Raw genomic sequence first — 25,369 nt, 5'->3', positions numbered from 1 at the left:
CCTTTTTTATTTTGAAATAGTTTTTTTAGAGGTGTTGCAAAAATAATACAAATAGCTCCTGTATACTGTTTATTCAGTTTTCACTCATCGTTAATACTTGGCCACATCTGCTTTACCACACCATGTAGTTTGTTTGTTTGTTTGTTTGTTTGTTTGTTTGTTTGTTTTCTGAGCTGTTTAGATCAAGGTGCCCCAAATTCTTAAGCGTGTATTTCCTTTTTTTTTTTTTTTAAGACGGGTCTTGCTTTGCCCTGCCTCCCAGGCTGGAGTGCAGTGGTGTGGTCATGGCTCGCTGCAGCCTTGACCTCCCTGGCTGGGACTACAGGTGTGTGCCATGACACCCAACTAATTTTTGTTTATTTTTTGTGGAGATGAGGTCTCTCACTATGTTGCCCAGGCTGGTCTTGCCTGGGTTCAAGCAATCCCAACTGCCTCAGCCTCCCAAAGTGCTGAGATTATAGATGTGAGCCACCTCACCCAGCCAGTTTCAGGAATTTTAATACTACTATTAATTACTTTCTTTTTTGAGAAGGAGTTTCGCTCTTATTGCCCAGGCTGGAGTGCAATGGCACGATCTCTGCTTACTGCAGCCTCTACCTCCTGGGTTCAAGTGGTTCTCCTGCCTCTGCCTCCTGAGTAGCTGGGATTACGGGCATGTGCCACCACGCCCGGCTCATCTTTTGTATTTTTAGTAGAGGCGAGGTTTCACCACGTTGGCCAGGCTGGTCTCGAACTCCTAACCTCAGGTGATCCTCCCGCCTTGGCCTCCCAAAGTGCTGGGATTACAGGCGTGAGCCACTGCACCTAGCCTTTATTTATTACTATCAACTAATATGTAGTTCATACTCAACTTAAAAATAACTATCATTTTAGTATTTTTTTCTCCGTTATCTAGGATTTCTTCAAGATCACACATTGTATTTGTTATGTGTCTTTATTTTCCTTTAATCCTGACTTTTTTTTTGCTTGTATTTTTTTTGACATTGACATTTTTGTAGAGTACAAGTGAGCTTTTCTGCAGAATTTCCCGCAGTTTGGATTTGTCTGATGTGTACGAAGGATTAGTCAGCTTATGCATTTTTGGTAAGAATATCACGTAAGTGAAAGGCTGTACTTCATAATTCTTTACATCAGGAGGCATATACTCATTTTTCTCAACATTTGATTACTTGGTTAAGGTCTTCCAAGTTTCCTTACTATATAGATGTAATGTTTTTCCTTATTAATAATATGTGGGGAGATTGAGACTGTAAATATCCTATTTTTATATCAGACTTTGAATAGTTTTAGCCTCCATTGATGAATCTTGCCTGAATCAATTATATTATGAAGTTATTGCAAAATGGATTTTTCCCCCTCACCTCTATTATTCATTCTGCGTTTATTAGTTGGTATTGTACTGTAAGGAAGAATTTTCTCTCTCTCTCTCTCTTTTTTTTGGAGACGGAGTTTTGCTCTTGTTGCCCAGGCGGGAGTGCAGTGGCGCAATATTGGCTCACTGTAAGCTCTGCCTCACAGCTTCAAGCGATTCTTCTGCTTCAGCCTTCTGAGCAGCTGGGATTACAGGCATGCACCACCATGCCCGGCTAATTTTGCATTTTTAGTAGAGATGGGGTTTCTCCATGTTAGTCAGGCTGGTCTCGAAGTCCTGACCTCAGGTGATCTGCCTGGCTCGGCCTCCCAAAGTACTAGGATTCCAGGTGTTAGCCACCACGCCTGGCCCATGAATTTTCTCTATTATTTTCTGGATTTATGGTCTCATTTTATTTAAAAAAATTATAATCCATTACTGTCACTATTCATTTTGCTTAAATTGTCAGGGTTAGGGACAGTGGGAGCCTCGACCTACCTGGACTCAGGTAATCCCAAGCGGAGCCTCTTGAGTAGCTGGAACTATAGGCATGTACCACTGTGCTCAGCTAAGTTTTGTGTTTTTTTGTAGAGACAGTTTTGCTATGTTGTCTAGCCTACCTTGAAACTCCTGAGGTTCAAGCAGTCTGCCTGCCTCAGCTTCCTGAAGTGCTGGGATTACAGGGATGAACCACCACACCGAACGATTAATGGTTTTTGAATGTACATCCTGAGTGTTTCTGCTGGAGAATGCAAAGCTTAAAATAGCATTCTTCATAAAAAGTTGATCTAGTAATAATGAGCTGTTTCTTTGAATTCATTTTGAAAATGCAGTAACCAAGGCCTGAAGTAATGGCCTGTCTAAAGTCCTGGACAGTATTTGTATGGTCATCCGTGATGTTTTCTTCTTGACTATTCGTTATTTCATAAGACTTTCAAATCTTTTTGTCTGATAACACACACACATACATACACACACACGCACGATTGCCAAAACGTCTTAGTCTAAATAAGAAAAGGAGAGTAAAGAGTAAAGTTGTAGTTTTCTTATTGAGAATTACAGTGTTCATGGGGAATGTGTGGGAGGAGTGATACCCCCCGCCCCCCAGCCAAGCTAATTGGTGAGGGAAGCTCCAAGAGATTTCATTTATATAGATGGAAGATGTTACAAAAAGTGACTGGCATGTTGCTTCTCAACTGGATGGTTTCTGAGTTAGGAGTTTTGTTGGAATAGTCCATTCCATTAGAGCATTTAAGAGATCTTGGTAGTATGTATGTGGTAAGACAGGCAGGGACAGTTCCTTCTCTGTGAATTAGAGATATACCACACAGCTTTGTCATATTTGAGGTCAACACTTAGAATTCTAGTGTTGCTGGTGAGCTACAAAAATGCCTTCTCATTCCACCATTCTGAAAGTCTTGCTTCTAGAAAATACCTTTTAAATTGATGGTCTTAGTTTGGGCTGCTGTAACAAATTACCATAGACTGGATAGCTTAAACAACAGAGATTGTTTCTGTTGTTCTGAAGAACAGTGTTCTGGAGGCTGGAAAGTTCCATATCAAGGTGCTGGCAGATTTGTTTCTGATGAAGGCCCATTTCCTGGTTTGCAGATGACCGTCTTGCTGCGTCCTTACACGGCGGAGAACAGAGAGAACACGTGCACAAGAAAGCATGTGTGCAAGTGCTCATCTCTTCCTTTTTAAAAATTTATTTATTTATTTTTCTTATAGAGATGAGTCTCACTATGTTGCCCAGTCTGGTGTTGAACACCTGGACTCAAGTGATCCTCCTGCCTTGTCCTCCCAAAGTGCTGGGATTACAGACGTGTGCCACCATGCAGGGCCATCTTTTTTCTTGTTTTGAGACAGGGCCTCACTCTGTCACCCAGGCTGGTGCGCAGTGATGCGATCACAACTCAGCTTGAACCTTGTAGGCGCAAGCTATCCTCCTGCTTCAGCCTCGTGAGTAGCTGGGGCTATAGTCATGTGCCATCATGCTGGACTGATACATGAAAATTTTTTTGTAGAGATGAGGTCACGCCATGTTGTTTAGGATGATCTTGAACTCCTTGGGCTCAAGCGACCCTCCTGCCTCAGCCTTCCAAAGTGGTGGGATTTACAGGTGTGAGCCACTTCACCTGGCTTATTATCTCTTCTTGTAAAGATACTAATCCCATTGATGAGAGCTGTACCTCCTTGTATCATCACATTGAGGGTTAGGATTTCAACACTTAACATTTTGGGGGACACAAACCTTGAAATGATGACTGATGTATTTATATTTTCTCTTTTTTTTCCCAGACAGGGTCTTACGGTGTCACCCAGGCTGGGGTGTGGTGGCATAATCTCAGCTCACAGCAACCTCTGCCTCTCGAGTTCAAGCAATTCTTCTGCCTTAGCCTTCCTAGTAGCTGGGATTACAGACACCCACCACTGCACTCGGCTAATTTTTATATTTTTAGTAGAGGCAAGGTTTCACCATGTTGGCCAGGCTGGTTTTGGACTCCTGACCTCAAGTGGTCTGCCTGCCTCGGCCTCCCAAAGTGCTGGGATTATACTCGTGAGCTACCATACCTGGCCATATTTGTATTTTCTAGTTTCTGAATTCTTTGATACAGAAAATAATAATACCAACATGGTGAATAACAGCACATTCTATTTTGTGTTCCCTCTTTTAGAATACTTTTTTCCCCCACTGTCATTATAGGCTTCTTTTTTACAATGTTTTTTATTTCAGTAGTTTTTGGAGAACAGGTGGTGTTTGGTTACGTGGGTAAGTTCTTTAGTGGTGGTTTCTCAGATGCGTGCACCCATCATCCAAGCAGTGTACACTGTATCCAATATGTAGTCTTTTATCCCTCACCCCCTCCCACCCTCACCCCTGAGTCCCCGAAGTCCATTATATCGTTCTTATGTCTTTGTGTCCTCATAGCTTAGCTCCCACTTATAAGTGAGAACATACGATGTTTGACTTTTCATTCCTGAATTATTTCACTTAAAATAATGGTCTCCAACTCCAGGAAGATGTTTTACTCTTGATATTAATATTTTAAAGAGCATATGTCTCCTTTTGCTGTTTTCTCTACAATTGACATGCACTTAGAGAATTCTCATGGTTGTTTGACCTAACAGTGATAACTGAGCTACTCTTAAAAATAGGAGAACTAGACCGGATGTGTTGGCTCATGTCCATAATCCCAGCACTTTGAGAGGCAGAGGTGGGTGGATCACTTGAGGTCAGGAGTTCAAGACCAGCCTGGCCAACATGGTGAAACCCCATCCCCTCTAAAAAATACAAAAATTAGCCGGGCGCAGTGGCTCACGCCTGTAATCCCAGCATGTTAGGAGGCTGAGGCGGGCAAATCATGAGGTCAGGAGCTCGAGGCCAGCCTGGCCAATATGGTGAAACCCTAGCTTCACTAAAAATACAAAAATTAGCTGGGCATGGTGTTGTGTGCCTGTAGTCCCAGCTACTCAGGAGGCTGAAGCAGAATGGCTTGAACCTGGGAGGCAGAGATTGCAGTGAGCCGAGACCGAGCCACTGTACTCCAGCCTGGGTGACAGAGCGAGACTCCGTCAAAAAAAAATTTTAAAATAAAAAAATTAGCCAAGTGTGGTGGTGTGTGCCTGTGGTCTTGGCTGCTTGGGAGGCTGAGGCAGGAGATTTCACTTGAACCTGGGAGGCAGCCGTTGCAGTGAGCCGAGATTGCGCCACTGCACTCCAGTCTGGGCGACAGAGCAAGACTCCATCTCAAATAAAAAAAAAAAAAAAGGAGAACCAGTTCTTCAGTTTGAAGTACAACTTGATGGAAGGAAAAGAAATAAAATAGGAGAGCCAGGAGGGAATGGCACAAGGGTTAAAAAACTATTGGGGCTAGGCGCAGTGTCTCACACCTGTAATCCCAGCACTTTAGGAGGCCGAGGTGGGTGGATCACGAGGTCAGGAGATCGAGACCATCCTGGCTAACACAGTGAAACCCTGTCTCTACTAAAAATACAAAAAATTAGCCAGACGTGGTGTTGGGCATCTGTAGTCCCAGCTACTCAGGAGGCTGAGGCAGGAGAATGGCGTGAACCCAGGAGGCAGAGCTTGCAGTGAGCCAAGATGGCACCACTGCACTCCAGCCTGGGAGACAGAGTAAGAACAAAACTATTGGGTCCTATGTTCACTCCCTGGGTGACAGGATTAGTTATACCCCAGACCTCAGGATCATGAAATATACTCATGTAACAAACCATGTGTATTCCCTGAATCTAAAATAATGTTTACATTTTAAAAAAAGGAGAACTTTTTTTGAGACAGAGTCTTGCTGTGTCACCCAGGCTGGAGTGCAGTGGTGCAATCTTGGCTCACTGCAACCTCCGCCTCCCAGGTTCAAGCAATTCTCGTGCCTTGGCCTCCCAAGTAGCTGGGATTACAGGCATGCACCACCATGCCCAGCTAGTTTTGTATTTTTAGTAGAGATGGGGTTTCACCATGTTGGCCAGGCTGGTCTCAAACTCCTGACCTCAAGTGATCTACCCACCTCAGCCTCCCAAAGTGTTGCAATTACAGGTATGAGCCACTATGCCCGGCTGGAGAGCCTTTTAATAACATTTGTTACACACTTAACATAAAAAACATGAATCATCTGTAGTTTTAACCTAAAAAAGTAGAAGGGAAAGCATGTGGATTTTAATGCTTTTCGTTTTACTATTCTGTGGTTTCTACTGCCATCCTAAAGAATGACACTGTCCCTTTCTATGACACTGTCCCCTACCTAGAGAGGGAGGGGTCCATGTGGCCTTCTCATTATAACTTAAAGGGAAGTTTTCACGGTGTCTGGAACCCTTGATGTCCTACAAAGAACACATGGAGGAGGAGGATGTCCTCAAGTTCCTTGCAGCAGGAACCCACTTAGGTGGCACCACCCTTGATTTTCAGATGGAATCGTATATCTATAAGAGAAAAAGTGATGGCATCTGCATCATCGATTATATGGGACCTGGGAGAAGCTTCTACTGGCACCCCCTTTCTTTGTTGCCATTGAGAACTATATTGATGTCAGTGTCATATCCTCTAGGAGTGCTGACTGGCAGGCTGTGAAGTTTGCTACTGCCACTGGAGCCACTCCTGTTGCTGGCCGCCTGACTCTTGGAACCTTCATTAACCAAGTTCAGGCAGCCTTCCAGGAGCTGTGCCTTCTGATGGTTATTGATCCCAAGGCTGACCACCAACCTTTCACAGAGACATCTTAGTTAACCTGCCTCCCATTACTCTGTGTAACAGATTCTCTGCACTATGTGGACATTGGTATCCCATGCGGCAATAAGGGAGCTCACTCAGTGGGTCCAGTGTCGTGGATGTTGGCCCTGGGAAGTTCTGCAAACGCGTGGCACCACCTCCTGTGAACACCCATGGTAGATTATGCCTGGTCTCTACTTCTGCAGAGATTCTGAAGAAATTGAAAAAGAAGAGCAGATTGGGCATGGTGGCCCATGCGTGGAATCCCAGTACTTTGGGAGGCCGAGGCGGACGGATCACCTGAAGTCAGGAGTTGGAGACCAGCCTGGCCAACATGGGGAAACCCTGTCTCTACTAAAAATACAAAAAATTAACTGGGCGTGGTGGTGCACGCCTATGATCCCAGCTACTTAGGAGGCTGAGGCAGGAGAATCACTTGAACCTGAGAGGCAGAGATTGTGGTGAGCCAAGATCATGCCACTGCACTCCAGCCTGGGCGGCAGAGCCAGACCATCTCCAAAAAAAAAAGAGCAGACTGCTGCAGAAAAACTCCTCCTTGCAACCAAGGAGCTGAGACAGGAAGACTCAGCCTACCACAGAAGACTGGCCTGCAGCTCCCACTACTCGGCCACTGAATGGGTGGGAACAACCATTGAGTGGTCTTAAGCTGTTTCCACAGGCTCTTAAGCAAGATGGAAATAAGGTCGATGGAAAATACTTGTCAGTTTCTAAAAGTAAACAAAAAAGAATGACATTGGTACAAGAACTTATTTATTTACCAAAGCAGGCACTAGTTTGAGACCTACAGAAAACCCAAAACAGTAGAAATGCTATGCTTTCTCTAGGGGCTTTTAAGAAACTAGAATAAAGGTGGGTGCCTGTAGTCCCAGCTGCTCGGGAGGCTGAGGCAGGAGAATGGAGTGAACCCGGGAGGCGGAGCTTGCAGTGAGCTGAGATGGTGCCACTGCACTCCAGCCTGGGGGACAGAACGAGACTCCGTCTCAAAAAAAAAAAAGAAACTAGAATAAAATGTTATTCAAGGTTCCTATTGAGCAGTGGTGTTTTTCCTGGGTGTAACTGTCTAGAGAACAAATAAGAACTTTCTAACGTGGATACTTTTGTATACTTCTGTTAGGAATCAGGAACCTGGATCAGCAGTTCATAGTCAGGAGTGCAGTGGCATGATCTCTGCTCACTGCAACCTCCACCTCCCGGGTTCAAGTGATTCTTGTGTCTCGGCCTCCTGAGTAGCTGGGACTACAGGTGCACACCACCACACCCAGATAATTTTTTTGTATTTTTAGTAGAGATGGGGTTTCGCCATGTTGGCCAAACTGGTCTCAAAATCCTGAGCTCACACAGTTTGTCCACCTCTGCCTCTGCCTCCCAAATTACTAGGATTACTAGGCGTGGGCCACCCCGCCCACCCATCTATCACTTTATTTTTACTTATTTATTTATTTATTTTGCAGGGGATGGAGTCTTGCTTTATTGCCCAGGCTAGAGTGTGGTGGCATGATCCCGGCTCACTGGAGCCTTTGCCTCCTGGGTTCAAGTGATTCTCCTGCCTCAGCCTCCTGAGTAACTGGGACTAGAGGTGCATGCCACCACGCTGGGCTAAATTGTTTTTGTATTTTTGGTAGAGATGGGGGTTTCCCCATGTTGGCCAGGCTGGTCTCGAACTCCTGACCTCAAGTGATTCGCCCTCCTTGGCCTCCCAAAGTACTGGTATTACAGACATAAGCCACCACGCCTGGCCCCATCTTTCACTTTAAATCAAAAGGTTAAGCTTAGTGAGGAAGGCATTTTGGAAGCTGAGATAGGCCAGAAGCTAGGCCTCTTGCACCAAAGTTAGACACTTTGTGTATGCAAAGAAAAAGCTCTTGAAGGACGTTAAAAGCGCTAATCTAGTGAACACATGAATGATAAGAAAGCAAAGAAGCCTTATTGCTGATACAGAGAAAGTTTTAGTGGTCTGGATAAAAGATAGAACCAGCCACAACATTCCCTTCAGCTAAAGCCTAAACCAGAATAAGACCCTGACTCTCTCCAATTCTTTGAAGGCTGAGAGAGGTGAAGAAAAGTGAGAATCTAACAGAGGTTGGTTCATGAGGTTTAGGAAAAGAAGTCGTCTCCATAACATAGTGCAAGGTGAAGCAGCAGGTGCTTGTGTGAAAGCTTCAGCAAGTTATCCAGATGATCTAGCTAAGATAATTGATGAAGGTGGCTGCACTAAACAATAGATTTTCAATGTAGACAAAACAGCCTTTTGTTGGAAGAAGATGCCCTCTAGGACTCCTCTAGAGAGGAGATGACTGGCTTTAAAGATCTAGCTAAGATAAAGTTTCAAAGGGCAGGCTGGTTCTTCTGTTAGGTGCTAAGGCAGCTAGTGACTTTAAGTTGAAGCCAATGTGCATTTAGAATTAAAAAAATCCTAGGGTTCTTAAAAGTTATGCTAAATGGACTCTGCCTGTGCTCTCTAAGTGGAACAGCAAAGCCTGGATGACATCACATCTGTTTGCAGTATGGTTTACTCAATATTTCTAGCCCTCTGTTGAGACCTACTGCTCAGAAAAAAAAAAAAAAAAAAAAAAAAAGATTCATTTCAAAATATTACTGCTCATTGACAGTGTACCTGGTCAGCCAAGAGCTCTGATGGGGCCGGGTCTGATGACTCACACCTGTAATCCTAGCACTTTGGTAGGCAAAGGCGGCAGGGATCGCTGGAGGCTAGGAGTTTGTGACCAGCATACAGAGACCGCCATTTCTACAAAAAAAAAAAAAAAAAACCTCTGAGGGAGAGGTACGTAGAGATCAACATTGTTTTCATGCCTGCTAACACAACATTCACTTTGCAGCCCATGGATCAAGAAGTAATTTCTACTTTTAAGTCTTAAAATTTAAGAAATACATTTTGTGAGGCTATAGCTGCCATAAATAATGATTCCTCTAATAGATGCTGGTAAAGCAAATTGAAAAACTTCTGAAGGGGGTTCACCATTTTAGATGTCATTATGAACATTCATGATTCCTTGGGAAGAGGTCAGAATGTCTTTATTAACAAGAGTTTGGAAGAAGTCATCTACCCTGATAGATGACTTTGAGGAGATCAAGACTTCTGTAAAGGAAATAACATTGAATGTGGCGGGAGTACTAGAATTTGAAGTGGAGCTTGAAGATTGGACTTAATCGTTGCAATCTCATGAGAAAATAGATAAAGAGTTGCTTCTTATGGATTACCAAAGAAAGTAGTTTCTTGAGGTAGAATCTTCTCCTGTGAAGATGCTGTGGACATTGTTGAAATGATAGCAAAAGACTGAGAATATTAGATAAACTTAGTTGATGAAGCTGCAGCAAGGTCTGAGAAGGTTGATTTCAGTTTTGAAAAAAAGTTCTATGGGTAAAATGCTATGAAACAGCATTGCATGCAACAGAGAAATTTTTAATGGGAGGAAGAGTTAGTCATGGTGGCAGACTTCATTGTTGTCTTATTTTAAGAAATCGCCACAGCTGCCACAACTTCACTACCCACCACCCACCACCCTATTCAATCAGCAGTCATCATTGTTTAGGCAGGATCCTCCAGCAAAGAAATGGACTCACAGAAAGCTAAGATGATTAACATGTTTTAACAATAAAGTATTTTAAATTAAGGTATGTACATCATTTTTTAAGACATAATATTGCACACTTAACAGACTACAGTACAGTGAAAACATAACTTTTATATGCACCGAGAAACAAAAAAATTTACATCATTTGCCTTATTGTGATATTTGCTTTATTGTGGTAGTCGGCAACCAAACACACAGTATCTCTGAGTATACCTGTATTTTTTTAAGTTCTGTGCTTAACCTTATTTTCATTGCATTTTTTCTGTTCAGGTTCACCAGCAATATTTTAGTTGCTTGCAAATGAAATACAGTTGGCCCTTCTTATGTATGAGTTTTGCATCTCTGGATTTAACCAACTGCAGAGCGAAAGTATTTGGGGAAAAAATAGCAATACAATAAATAAAAATACAGTATAACAGCTATTTACATAGCATTTTCATTGTATTTGATATTACAAGTAACCTAGAGACGATTTAAAGTATATGGGAGGATATCTATGCGTTGTGTGTAAATACGACGCCATTTTATATAAGGGAGTATCCATGGATTTTGGTATTCGTGGGGGTCCTGGAACCAATTTCTGGGGATACCAAGGGATGCTTTTAACCTTACCCAGTACAGAAGTTAATAGCAGAGTACAGATAGTAGACCCTCAGAATTACCTGGCATAGATAGGATAGATAGCAGTTATTACCCCCTTTGTTATTTCTGGATGAGAATCTACTACATGGTACACAGTAATGAAACTAAGTAATTGCTTTTATTTACTTAGAACCATGGGCTTGTTGAGTACAATCTCAGGGAGCCCAGTAGCTGTTGCCATTGAATAGTTTAAAGTGTATGAGGAATTTAGGGACAGGTGGCTAGAATGGTCTTCTAAAGGCATTGGAGTTTGAGGCAAGAGAATGAACATGGGACTCAGATCTCCAAATTCTTTGTTTCAGCCAAATGAGGGAATTGGGAGGATTTCTGGTGTTTGAGATGATAGGTCTAGCCTCACCATTACAGTATATTCCTGCTAAAAGGAGTTTGCTAGCTATAATGCTGCTTAGGAAATTAGCGAGGGATTTGGGGGGAGTTTGTGTGACATAACAAAAATAACTTGAGCTTTACAATTTAGTTAGATCTGTTTGTCCTGGTTATTAAACTTTTTGCAGTTGGTCAGACTGATGTTGACTCATTGACTTTCCTACTAAATTAAATGTGTTGGTAATATATTTGCTGTCAAGCAGGAATAAAATGTGAAATGCCTGTGGTAGTCCTCCATTATCTGTGGTTTCAGTTTTCAAGGTTTCAGTTGAGATCAACCGTGGGCTGAAAATAATAAATGGAAAAATCCCAAAATAACACAGAAGTTTTAAATTGCCTCCATTCTGAGTAGACTGGTGGAACCTCATGCTGTCCCACTCTTTCCAGCCTGGGACATGAATCATTCTTTGTCCAGCATCTCAATGTATGTGCTACCTGCCCATTAGTCCCTTAGTAACCCTGTCAGTTATCAGAGTGACTGTCAAACTGCGTCTATATTGCAGTGCTTCGTTCAAGTCATGCTTATTTTACTTAATAATGGCTCCAAAGATGCTGGCAGTTCAGCTCTGCCAAGGAAAAGCTGTAAAGTGCTTCTTTAAGTGAAAAGGTAAAAGTTGTCAACTTCATAAGGAAAGGAAAATACCATATACTAAGGTTGCTAAGATCTATGTAAAAAGATTGAATCTTCTATCCATGAAATCGTGAAGAAGGAAAAGGGTTTGGTACTATTAGTGGTTTTAGGCGTCCACTGGGGGTGTTGGAATGTATCCCCTGCAGATAAGAGGGGACTATTGTATTTTATAATGTTGTGCCTAGGATTACTTGATGTGTATAAAATGCTCTGGTGTGGAATCTGACACATAGTGAATACTCAGTAAGTGATACTGTTATTAACTGTTGATAGAAAATAATATTCAACTGTTTATGCAGAGTACTTTTGGCAGTTGTGAAATTGGATGATCTGATTCTGTAAGACTATTGTCTGAGAGGTCATGGGTGTACTTACTAAGTTGAGCTAGAAAAAGAAAGATAATTTATCTCAGGTTTTAGAATTCCAGTTATAAAATTATATTTCTTTTATAAACACTTGTAGGACTATTCAAAACATTAATTCATTTTATTCTTTTAATAATCCTATGGGGCAGATTGCTTAAATTGTTTGCCCCAAATCAGAAAGCTTTTAAGTAGTAGAGCCAGAATTCAGACTCAGGAAGTCTGTCTTCAGAGTTTGGAATATGTTCATATTTCCTCCCTTTTCCTGCATGCAAAGTGGTGTAATATAAATATGATTCTGTCCCGTATTTTTTTCTTCACCAGATTCTCTAGGAGTTATGATGCACATGGTCATATATTTTGTAAATGATTAGCTTCTATGCCTTTTGTTTTTCTTACCTTGGTGGATTCAGTAGGACCTTCAGCATAATGTTGAACAAAAGTGATAATAGTACATACATTCTTATTATGCCCAATCTTTTTTTATTTTTTTATTTTTTTATTTTTTTTTTGAGATGGAGTCTCGCTCTGTCACCCAGGCTGGGGTACTGTGGCCAGATCTCAGCTCACTGCAAGCTCCGCCTCCCGGGTTACGCCATTCTCCTGGCTCAGCCTCCCGGGTAGCTGGGACTACAGGCGCCCGCCACCTCGCCCGGCTAGTTTTTTTGTAGTTTTTAGTAGAGACGGGGTTTCACCGTGTTAGCCAGGATGGTCTCGATCTCCTGACCTCGTGATCCGCCCGTCTCGGCCTCCCAAAGTGCTGGGATTACAGGCTTGAGCCACCGCGCCCGGCCATTATGCCCAATCTTAAAGGGAGTGCTGTGATTTTGTTCTAGTAAATAAATCTGATGTTTAAAAATGTAGACTTTTTTTTTTCAAGTAACCCTTTACCAGATTAAGGACGTTCACTTCTCTTCTTAGTGAGTAAGAGGCATTTATTCTTTTTTTTGTTTTTTTTTTTTGAGATGGAGTCTCACTCCGTCGCCCAGGCTGGAGTGCAGTGGCCGGATCTCAGCTCACTGCAAGCTCGCCTTCCCGGGTTCACGCCATTCTCCTGCCTCAGCCTCCCGAGTAGCTGGGACTACAGGCGCCCGCCGCCTCGCCTGGCTATTTTTTTGTATTTTTTTTAGTAGAGACGGGGTTTCACTGTGTTAGCCAGGATGGTCTCGATCTCCTGACCTCGTGATCTGCCCGTCTCAGCCTCCCAAAGTGCTGGGATTACAGGCTTGAGCCACCGCGCCAGGCCTAAGGCTTTATTCTTAAACCACATACTTGTTTCCTTTTTTTTTTTTTTCTTGATTTATGGGACTCTAATGGTTTCACATAAACACTTGTTTAATGGTCCTTTGTTTTTAACTATTCTAGTGGGTGTGAAATAGTATATAATTGTGGTTTTATTTTATGTATCCCAACTCACTGATGAGGTTGAGTATCTTCACATGTTTGTTTGGTATCCTTGTTGATAAAGTGCCTGTTCAACTTTCGTGTCCATTTTGTTACTGGATTGTCTGATTGTTTTACTGTTTTAAATGTCTCATCTGTGACTTGCCTTTATCTTTCTCAATAGTGTCTTGATAAATAGAAGGATTTAATGTAATCCAACTCTTATTGTTTATGGTTACGCTGTGTTTAAGAAATCCATCTCTACCTTGAGATTATGAAGAAACTCCCCTATGTTTTAGAGGTTTTATAGTTTAGCTGTAAATATATAAATTTACAATCCACCTGGAATTAATTTTTATACCTAATGATAGGTATCTTACTCACAGGTTATAGGTGGTAATGTTGAAACCATCAGCAATCCCCACACTTTGGCCAACTCCAAAAGTCTAGTTCCAGACTCCTTAGGGAGACAAATTTGAGGTTCCTGCCCATCTCCTCCTTTGGTGACCCTATGACAAAACTTTCTCTGTTGCAACCTGATATCTCAGCATATTAACCTGCCGTGTGCATCAGGCAGTAAAACCTATTATTGTTACAATGGTTTCTTTGCACTTGAATATTTGGTTGTCCCAGCACTTTACAAAGGAGACTGACCTTTGCCCTTTGCTTTCCAGTGTTACCTTTCCAATAAATCAAGTAATAGGTGGGATATCTGGGCTATTTGTTTTCTTTCTTTTTTTTTTTTAATTGTCCTTTGTACCAATACTACACTGACTTAATTACTGTAGCTTTATAGTGACATCCAGTAGAAAACGCCCTCTTTTTTCAAGAATGTTTGTCTATTTATGATTCTTTGCATATATATATTAGAATCAACTTGTCAAAGTTCCACAAAAATATCACTTGGAATTTTCACTGAAATTGTATCTTTCTATAGATTACTTTGGGAAAAAAATATTCATACTATACTGTCTTCCTATCTGTAAACATGATCTGTCCCTCTCATCGTCTTTAATGTCTCTAATAATGTTTCGTAATTCTATCCTCAGCGATCTTATACATCTTTCATTAGCTGTATCTTATTCCTGTGAATTTTATGGGTTTTGCTGCTATTGTAAATGACACAATTACGATTTTTTCATTTCTAACTTTTTGTTGCTGATTGTATTTTGTACAGAGCGAGACTCCATCTCGAAAAAAAAAAAAAAAAGGAAGGGTGTTTTTGTCCCTGACATGACAAGAAAAGTAAAAAATCAAGTTAATCTATCCTGTGAGAAACAGAAATTGTAACAATATGTGACTCAAATCACAGCAAGAAAAGTCTAGGCCCCTAGTCCACTTTGAAAAAGGGCAAACTGAATGGTTGTTGAATTTTATCAGTTTTTATCCTTTTAGTGAATGAATAAAAAGAATTTTTTTCTCTTTTTTCTGTAAACATGAATTACCTGAGTGGTTTTTCAACTTTGAACTTTACAACCTACCTTGTTTATGATTAATTATATTGCTGTATAGAATGTCTTAATATTTTGTTGAAGATTTTTACATTTATGTTCGTGAGATTGGTTTACAACTCCACTTGAAATGTCATTGTCGGGCCGGGCGCGGTGGCTCAAGCCTGTAATCCCAGCACTTTGGGAGGCCGAGATGGGCGGATCACGAGGTCAGGGGATCGAGACCATCCTGGCTAACACCGTGAAACCCCGTCTCTACTAAAAACTAGCCGGGCGAGGTGGCGGCACCTGTAGTCCCAGCTACCCGGGAGGCTGAGGCAGGAGAATGGCGTGAACCCGGGAGGCGGAGCTTGCAGTGAGCTGAGATGCGGCCACAGCACTCCAGCCTGGGTGACAGAGCGAGACTCCGTCTCAAAAAAAAAAACAAAAACAAAAACAAAACAAAACAAAAAAAAAAGAAATGTCATTGTCAGTTTTTCTGCTAACTTATTTTGGCTTCATAAAACAGGCTGGAGAGCGCTTTGTTGTTCCCTCTCTTTTCTGGAAAACTGTATAGGTTTGGTATTATTTCTTCCTTGAATGTCTAATGGAAATCACCTTTGAAAAGACATCTGGGTTTAGAATTTTCTTTGTGGGAAGGTTTTAAGTGAATAGAAAATCTGAAAGAATGGAATGATGAACAAGTATATTTTTGCTACTTAGAGATTGAGTTTAACAGGAACCTTTTATCATTCTTTCATATCTTCTTGTTCATATATATACATGCAAAACTTTTTTGGGAGGGCATTAACTTTTCAAATAGACATCTTTGTGTCATTTCACCCCTAAATATTTCAATATGTCCATCCAAAAAAAGGTTACCTATATAATCTAATCCATTAGCACACCTAAGAAAATTATCAACTCTCTAATATTATCTAATACATGCTTTTGAATCAGATTTTCGTAGTTGATTCCAAAATATCTTTTTTTGGTTAGTCTTTTCAGATCAGCTCTGGTAAGGTTCATGCATTGCGTTTGGTTGTAATGTTTGCTTAGTCTTTTAAATCTAAAACAATCTCCCCATCTCTCTTTTTATTTTTTATTTATTTTTATTATTATGATTATTATTTTTTTTTTCGAGACAGAATCTCACCCTGTGGCCCAGGCTGGAGTGCAGTGGTGTGATCTTGGCTCACTGCAGCCTCCCTCGTAGCTGGGATTACAGGCATGCGCCACCACACTCAGCTGTGAGGCTTCACCATGTTACCTAGGCTGGTCTTGAACTCCTGACTTCAGGTGATCTGCCTGCCTCAGCCTCCCAAAGTGCTGGGATTACAGGCGTGAGCCAGTGCACCTGGCCTCTGCATCTTTATTTCTGCAATGACATGAAGTGATCAGAACACTTAAAATGTCTCACATTCTGCGATTGTTTGATCATTTCCTTTTGATGTTTGCCTCCTAGAGTTTTGTGTAAATTGGCTTGATTATATCCAGGTTACACAGTTTAGACAAAAAATTACTTCAATGGATGGTATGTGCTTCATAGTACAAACAGAAGCACAAAATGAGAGTCTGTATCACTATTAGTGATTTATTAGTTCACATTCTTCTCTAAAAGAGTTTTCTCTACTGGTGATGAACTATAGTGCCTCCTGAAAAGGTTAAGTAAATGTAATTTTCCCACTTTACCAGTTTTGGGAATAAGGATTTATGTACAGATAGTCCCTGATTTACAGTGGTCTAATGTAAAATTTTTCAACTTTACAGTGGTGTAGATAGAAGTGATAAACGTTCAGTATGCTACTTGACTTCAAGGAGCATCTGTAATAATCCCCTCCTGAGGTACCAAACGGGGCTTTTTTACCATTTCTCCATATTCATTGTGGATTCATGGACTTTTTATACTCACTGTGTTGCCAGTTCTTTTTTGATTGCCAGATCATCTCAAATTTAGCTAGTGGGAACACCTCCAGGTTGTCTCCTGTGTCCTTATAACACATCTCCATTAGTCTTTGGGTACTTCCTTAATTTTTGACACAAAGATTGTGTGGGCTTTTAATTTTATACAAACAGCAACTTTATTGAAACTTTTAGTTAAAATTCTGAAAATACTATAAGCTTTCAAAAGATTTCAGAAGTCCAGCCAGGCGCGGTGGCTCATGCCTATAATTTCAGCACTTTGGGAGGCCGAGGCGGGCGGATCACCTGAAGTCAGGAGTTGGAGACCAGCCTGACCAACGTGGGGAAACCCTGTCTCTACTAAAAATACAAAAATCAGCCAGGTGTGGTGATACTCACCTGTAATCCCAGCTGCTTGGGAGGCTGAGGCAAGAGAATTGTTTGCACCAAGAAGGCAGAGGTTACTGTGAGCTGAGATTGCGCCACTGCACTCCAGCCTGGGTGACAGAGCCAAGAGTCTGTCTCAGGAAAAAAAAAAAAAATCCCAGAAGTCCTAAAAAATCATCTGGAACGCTCAAGGATGGAATAAAAGTAAATATCAGTAATGAAGAGGCTGCCATTTTTCTGTTCCTCGATTCCTGGGAAGAAAACCACTAGTACTTACTATTATTAAGAGTATAGCCAAACTCTGCCTTGAAAACACAGAAGTTTATAGCAGGTCATCTCAGAAGTTCCCCCAGTTAATTATGGGGAAGGAGAGATTGTTACCATTCAGACTGGAGCATAATCAGCCCTTAACACTGTATCACTCTGCTTTGACAAAAGCACCTTTTAATACACAATACCTTTTATATCCTAATAAAAAAGGAAGAAAGATTGCTTCCCCACCCCATTGCTGTTTTAGGGTTAACTTATTAACCTTATTGTTACGTTAGCACTTTATTATACACTTGATCCGAAACTTATATCTAAAATATTTGTACCAAAATCTTAATTTCAGTATTAAGTCAACAAGCTAGATTAAAAATTTTATAAGTTGGGATTTAAGATGCTTATTAAAAAAACAATATATGTTAGAGGAGATGGGGTTAAAAACAAAGCACATTCAGTTGGAATACATGTTTTTACAGTGAGTAATGGAATCGTGGGTAAAGTTCTTCAAACAACTATGTGCTTCTGTTTACTAAATAACATGGTTCTGAGGGAAGAAAACATTCTCTAATATCCATTTACAAGCTCTGCATCAAAGGCATGAGTGATATTTGGTCAGTGCTCAAGAGATCAGTAGCTCATAAGGCAGAATCCTAAGAGATGTCACTTTGCCTTTTTGGCTCACATTCATCTTTCCAGCCTTGGATCCCTTCTGCTTTCCTAGAATAACATCAGGTATTTGTTAGAGGAGGCATTGAATTTCTTTCCATCCTCACTAATACCCCCATAGTGCACTGTGCAGATGCAACTATACTTTGGGTTAGAGCACTCTCATTTTCCGGTGGCAACAGATAGACTGTTTATACTGGAGAGTGGAACAGTTTTTTGCGTCTTTATTCCATTTTTTAAAAAGAGCAAAAGTTATTTCCAGGTTAGCATAATGATAGGATAATAATGGTTGAATTTTTTCTTGACAGTTTACATTGTCTTCCTTATAACCCAAGCTTTTCTCAAAGCTTGCTTTGTTTTGTTCATTTAATGGTTTTGGTTGTTCTCTCCTGATTTTCTTATTTTTTATAATACTATGTAATAATTCTAGATTTTGCTGGTTTTTTAAACTTTTTAATTTTTTATTTTTTTGAGACGGAGTCTCGCTCTGTTGCTTAGTATGGAGTGCAGGGGCACAATCTCTGCTCACTTCAACCTCCACCTCCCAAGTAGTTAGAATTACAGGTGTATGCCACCATGCCTAATTTTTGTATTTTTCTAAGATAATTCTTTCTTTTTTTTTAATTATTGTACTTAAAGTTCTAGGGTACATGTGTCAACGTGCAGGTTTGTTACATAGGTATACATGTGCCACGTTGGTTTGCTGCGCCCATCAACTGGTCATTTACGTTAAGTATTTCTCCTAATGCTATCCCTCCCCGAGCCCCCCCACCCCACGACAAGCCCCAATGTGTGATGTTCCCCGCCCTGTGTCCATGTGTTCTCATTGTTCAACTCCCACCTGTGAGTGAGAATATGCAGTGTTTGGTTTTCCGTCCTTGTGTAATTTTTGTATTTTTAGTAGAGACGGGTTTGCCATATTGGCCAACTAGTCTTGAACTCCTGACCTCAAGTGATTTGCCCACCTCAGCTTCCTAAAGGGCTGGGATTATAGGCATGAGCCACTGTGGCTGGCCTTGCTATTTTTTTTTTTTTTAACTGACTTTTTCCCTTTAAGTTTTACCCTGGCTCTTATTGAGGTCCTTGGTGTCTCTTTTTTACTTTCATATTTTCAACTTAACATATTCTTATTTCTTTAGCTATTCTCAGGCTGATTCCCGTAAGTGAATTTTTTTTTTTTTGAGATGGAGTTTTACTCTTGTTGCCCAGGCTGGAATGTAATGGCATAATCTCTGCTCACTGCAACCTCCGCCTCCCTGATTCAAGCGATTCTTCTGCCTCAGCCTCCCAAGTGGCTGGGATTTTATGCATGAGCCACCATGCCTGGCTAATTTTTGTATTTTTAGTAGAGATGGGGTTTCTCCATGTTGGTCAGGCTGGTCTTGAACTCCTGACCTCAGGTGATCTGCCCACCTCAGCCTCCCAAAGTGCTGGGATTACAGGCATGAGCCACTACGCCCAGCTCTTTTTTTTTTTTTTTTTTTTTTGACAAGGAATTTCACTCTGTCACCGAGGCTGGAGTGCAGTGGCTTGATCTCAGTGCACTGCAACCTCCGCCTCCTCGGTACAAGCGATTCTCCTGCCTCAGCCTCTCGAGTAGCTGGGATTACAGACGCCTGCCACCATGCCTGGCTAATTTTTCTATTTTTAGTAGAGACAGGGTTTCACCATGTTGGCCAGACTGGTCTCGAACTCCTGACCTCAGGTGATCCACCCACCTCGGCTTCCTAAAGTGCTGGGATTACAGACATGAGCCACTGTGCCTGGCCCCATAAATTAATATTTAAATATGAATATACAGCTTTCACTCCACCAATATGACTGTGTACATATATGTATAGTTCCACTCTACATTTCAAGTACAGTAATTCTACTTTAAAATCCTTATGTCATTACCAAAGTCTTTCCTATTTAGATCCAAATCTAACATCTTCTGCCCCAAACCAGCTTCCCTTAACATTCCCATTCTCTGTATCCTTATCTCAAAATTTTTCATCCTCAAACTGGCGCCAAGGCTTTTTTCAATTTTTAGAATGCTCTTTAGATTTGCTTATCTAGGCAAGTCACTGCTAAAGCCTAAGAAATGATATCAAGGGCCAGGAGCAGTAGCTCATGCCTGTAATCCCAGCACTTTGGGAGACTGAGGTGGGCAGATCCTCTACCTGAGGTCAGGAGTTCGAGACCAGCCTGGCCAACATGGTGAAACTCCATCTCTAAAAAATACAAAAAAGTAGCGGGGTGTGGTGGTGCATGCCTGTAGTCCAAGCTACTCAGGAGACTGAGGCAGGAGAATCGCTTGAACCCAGGAGGTGGAGGTTGCAGTGAGCCAAGTTCGTGCCACTGCACTCCAGCCTGGGCGACAGAGTGAGACTCTGTCTCAAAAAAAAAAAAAAAAGAGAAAAATATCAATATGCTTGTAGCAAATGATTGTGAGGAGAATGGTGTTAGCCACAAGCAAACCTTACATCTGCTGATGACGACATACCTATCCATGGGTGCTCCTGGAGAATAATTTCTACTTTTTTCACCTTCAAAAAAACCTTTTTTCCCTTTTAGGGTCAGGGTCTTTGTCATCCAGGTTGATCAGAGGTCACTGCAGTCTTAAACTCCTGGACTCAAATTATCCTCCTACCTCAGCCTTCTGAGTAACTAGGGCTACAGATACACACAATCACACCAGGCTAATTTTTTTAAGTACTTTTTTGTAGAGATGAAGATTTCATGTTGCCTAGGCTAGTTTCGAACTCTTGGTCTCAAGCAGTCCTCTTCTTGCTGTCTCCCAGAGTGCTGGGATTACAGAGTAAGCCACCAGGCCTGGGCAAAATTTCGTATAATTGTCATCTTGTTGGTAGATTCTCAAGATGGAATTCTGTTGGCAGAGGAGTATGTGGAAAATGCTTCTATTCCCTGCTATACATACAAGGGAATAATTAAAAGATGGGATGGCATGGACTATCAGCAGGCAATATCCAGCGCAGACTCTCAATTCCTGATCAGAACAGATATAAATTCTTTAGTTCAGAACATACGGCTTTGCATATTTCACACTTTACCTGACCAGCCATATCTTTTACTGTACATCCATACAAGTCGCAGATACACACACATATTGTTAACATTTTTGCCCCGTGATTTGTGCTCTGCCTTACATTTGAATTGTCCTTTCTCTTTTTTTTTAAACACACACACACCCTCGGCTCACGGTTTGTGCCTTAATTTTGCCATTAATTCTACGTCCCTGATTTTTCTTCCATCAGAACTACTACCGTGTTTAAAAGTTAATACCATAAAAATTAATATAGTGTCTGTCTCCCACTAGAAAGCTTCTTGAAAGCAAGGACCTTATCTTATTTAATAGACCCAATCTATTTTGACCATATAGAAAAGAATCTGACACATAGTACTTAATATTTACTGGATGAATATCAGTTATTTATTTTATTTTATTTTTTTTGATACGTAGTCTTGCTCTGTGCCCCAGGCTGGAGTGCAGTGGCGCAATCTCGGCTCACTGCAAGTTCTGCCCCCCGGGTTCACGCCATTCTCCTGCCTCAGCCTCCTGAGTAGCTGGGACTACAGGCGCCCCCCACCGCACCCGGCCAATTTTTTGTATTTTTTAGTAGAGACAGGGTTTCACGTTGTTAGCCAGGATGGTCTCGATCTCCTGACCTCGTGATCCACCCGCCTTGGCCTCCCAAAGTGCTGGGATTACAGGCTTGAGCCACCGCGCCCGGCCGAATATCAGTTATTAGTAAGGAATTGATCATATGGTGTATCTATAAAATGTAATCCATTCAGCCCACCTAAAGTATTGAAATAAAGCTATATATGCTCTGATACAGAAAGATGTCTCTGATTTTTTTTTTTTTTTTTTTTTGAGATAGAGTCTCACTCTATTGTCCAGGCTGGAGTGCAGTGGCGCAATCTCAGCTCACCGCAACCTCCGCCTCCTGGGTTCAAGAGATTCTCCAGCCTTAGCCTCCCGAGTAGCTGAGATTACAGGCATGCACCACCACACCTGGCTAATTTTTGTATTTTTAGTAGAGATGGGGTTTCACCATGTTGGCCAGGCTGGTCTCGAACTCCCAACCTCAGGTGATACGCCCGCCTCTGCCTCCCAAAGTGCTAGGATTACAGGTATGAGCCACCACTCCCAGCCAATAATTTTAAGTGATTTTATATCTATATATGTTTTTGTATACTTAGATGACAGTAGGGAAGATATGTACTAGTAACCTTAAGTACCTCGAATGTTGTATGGAAGGTGAATATGTTCTGTATTTTTGTGTTTGAATGTTTTAAACAAGTGTAGTAGTCCTCCCTAGCCACAGTTTTGCTTCCCATGGTTCTGCATGCTGTTTTTAGTTACCCATGGTACAGTATAATAAGATTTTGAGAGAAAGGGACCACATTTACATAACTCTTATTACAGTAATTGTTATAATTGTCCAGTTTTATTACTAGTTACTATTTCTTACTGTGCCTAATTTATAAATTAAACTTTATCACAGGTATGTGTGTATAGGAAAAAGCACAGTATATATAGTTCTCAGTTTAGGCTTTCCACAGTTCCAAGCATCCATTGAGGGTTTTGAAACATTCCCCACAGACAAGGTGGGATTACTGTGTGTGTGTGTGTGTGTGTGTGTGTGTGCATATATATACATAAAATTTATATATACACTATATATATTATATATATATATATAAAATACATATTTTTTAAATGAAAATAGAGTTTAAGAAGCAACTCGGGGCAGGTGCAGTGGCTCATGCCTGTAAGCATTTTGGGAGGCCGAGGCAGGTGGATCACTAGGTCAGGAGTTTGAGACCATCCTGGCTAACATGGTGAAACTCCGTCTCTACTAAAAATACAAAAAAGCCAGGCATAGTGGCAGACGCCTGTAGTCCCAGCCACTTGGGAGGCTGGGGTAGGAGAATTGCTTGAACCCAGGAAGCGGAAGTTGCAGTGAGCTGAGACCAGCCACTGCACTCCAGCCTAGGTGACAGTGAGACTTTGTCTCAAAAAAAGAAGCAACTCATATAAATACCTTGTTTGTGTATTATTTGGGGTCTCCCTAAGTGGAATGGAATTGGGTAAATATTCAAGAAACATTTCTCTTAAAAAATTGTTTTCTTTTTTCATTATAGAGACACATGTTCTCACTTTTTTAAAAAGCATACAAAACATAATACAGAGAATTGCATGGAGCACAATATTAAAATTTTCTCTTCAACCTTCCTCTTCCTGCCTTGCCACCCAGTCACATTCAGAGGAAGCCAGTTAAATTGTTAAACCACTTAGATTTTTTTTTTTTTTTTTTTTTTTTTTGAGTCTCTCTGTGTCACCATGCTGGAGTGCGGTGGTGCGATCTCGGGTCACTGCAACCCCCATCTCCCTGGTTCAAGTGATTCTCCTGCCTCAGCCTCCCAAGTAGCTGAGATTAGAGGCACCTGCCACCACACCCAGTTAGTTAGTTTTTGTATTTTTAGTAGAGTTGGGGTTTCACCATGTTGGCCAGGATGGCCTCGATCTCTTGACCTCATGATCTGCCCGCCTTGGCATCCCAAAGTGTTGGGATTATAGGCGTGAGCCACCGCACCCAGCCCATATAGGTATTTTTTATGTGTATGCACAAATAAAACCTTTTCTCAGATTTGCCCTTTAAAATAAAAACTCAACATTATGTATCTGGGCATTTGTTCATCTCTGAACATACATGTTTATGACATTCTTTTTAATGGCTATGTGGTAATTCATTGTAGTGGTGTGTACTATAATTTCTTTAACCAGAGATTTTTCTAATTAAATTTTCTTTTTTCTTACAGAGGAATATCTCGATCCCAATTTAATATTAACAAAATAGTACATTTCGTTTTATGATCCAAACTTTGGCATATTACTGTTCCTCTATGGCATATTACTATTTCTCTATTTTATTGTATATTTTCCTCTAATGGTTTTGGTCTTGTTTTTATATATTTCAGGTCTGCGGATCAATGGAGAGCTAATCACTGCCTACCCACAAGTGGTGGTAGTCAGAGTACCAACCCCTTGGGTGCAGAGTGATAGTGACATCACTGTTTTGCGCCATCTAGAGAAGATGGGATGCCGGTTAATGAACCGACCTCAAGCCATCCTGAACTGCGTTAATAAGTTCTGGACATTTCAAGAGTTAGCTGGCCATGGTGTTCCTCTGCCAGATACTTTCTCTTATGGTGAGCCTACTAAAGAGCATGCATAGCCTAACTATTAACCACTGATAGTTTAATAGGATAAATTTACAAACATGAAAGAACATCTTATAGAAGTGACTTTCAGTTTTAACACACTGGACAGGCTAATTACAAATCTTATCTTAAGATTTGTTTCATATTATGGGGGAAAATAGGGTTAACAAACTTTCAAGATTAAAAGTATTTTAGGTTTTACAAGCCATGAGTTCTCTGGTAACCCTCAGTAATGCTGTTGTAGCATGAAAGCTGCTGTAGACAATGCTTAAACAAATGAGTAGTTTTGTTCCAATGAAATTTTATTATAAAAACAGCCAATAGGTCAAATTTGACCCATAGGCCTTAGTTTGCCAACCTCTGTGGTAAAAGATAATAGAATTTTATGACATTAATTTTTCGTTTTCTTCATTACCGTTTTGATAACTCAAATATTTTAATGTTTTTAAAGAAAGTGACACTTTAGTAGGTGTGCTTTAAAGCAATGCTTTCAAACTTCTGGTAAAAGGGTTTTTTTGTTTTTGTTTTGTTTTTTTTAAAGATCAATCTGTGGTAGATTAATACTTCTGTAAAATATAATAAAACAATCACAGCAGTGCCAGATTGCTATAAAAGCTTCTGCTGCCTACCCTTTTGTATTTATCTGACCACATAACAGTAGTGAACAAGTCCTATACAGGCACAGGTTGCAGGACCACATTCTGAGTAGCACTGCTCTAAACAACGTTTTGCTAATGTATTTCCTGCCTTTAATTCTCTTGTTTGGAAAAGACCAAACTTAAATTAGTGCAGAGTTTTCCATAAAGGTGTTTCTTCAAATAAATATCCAGTAGAATGCTTGGAGATTTAATGAGGCTTTACAAAGGAACCCTTGTCCTCTCCTTATTGTTAA

At 40.9% G+C, this 25,369-nt stretch overlaps 1 protein-coding gene across 9 annotated transcripts in view; it reads left to right on the top strand.

Annotated features, from left to right (window-relative positions):
- The window catches only part of RIMKLB (ribosomal modification protein rimK like family member B), a 111,596-nt gene that overhangs the window by 58,943 nt on the left and 27,284 nt on the right, over positions 1-25,369 (top strand). For all 9 annotated transcript variants that reach the window (XM_023192404.1, XM_023192400.2, XM_023192402.2 and 6 more), the window contains exon 3: positions 24,235-24,465. In XM_023192404.1, the coding sequence (XP_023048172.1) occupies positions 24,235-24,465 (231 nt within the window). The remainder of the gene's footprint in view (positions 1-24,234; positions 24,466-25,369) is intronic.

Source organism: Piliocolobus tephrosceles, chromosome 10, assembly GCF_002776525.5.
Source record: "Piliocolobus tephrosceles isolate RC106 chromosome 10, ASM277652v3, whole genome shotgun sequence".
NCBI lineage: Eukaryota > Metazoa > Chordata > Mammalia > Primates > Cercopithecidae > Piliocolobus > Piliocolobus tephrosceles.
This window is presented reverse-complemented; position numbering and strand designations above follow the sequence as displayed.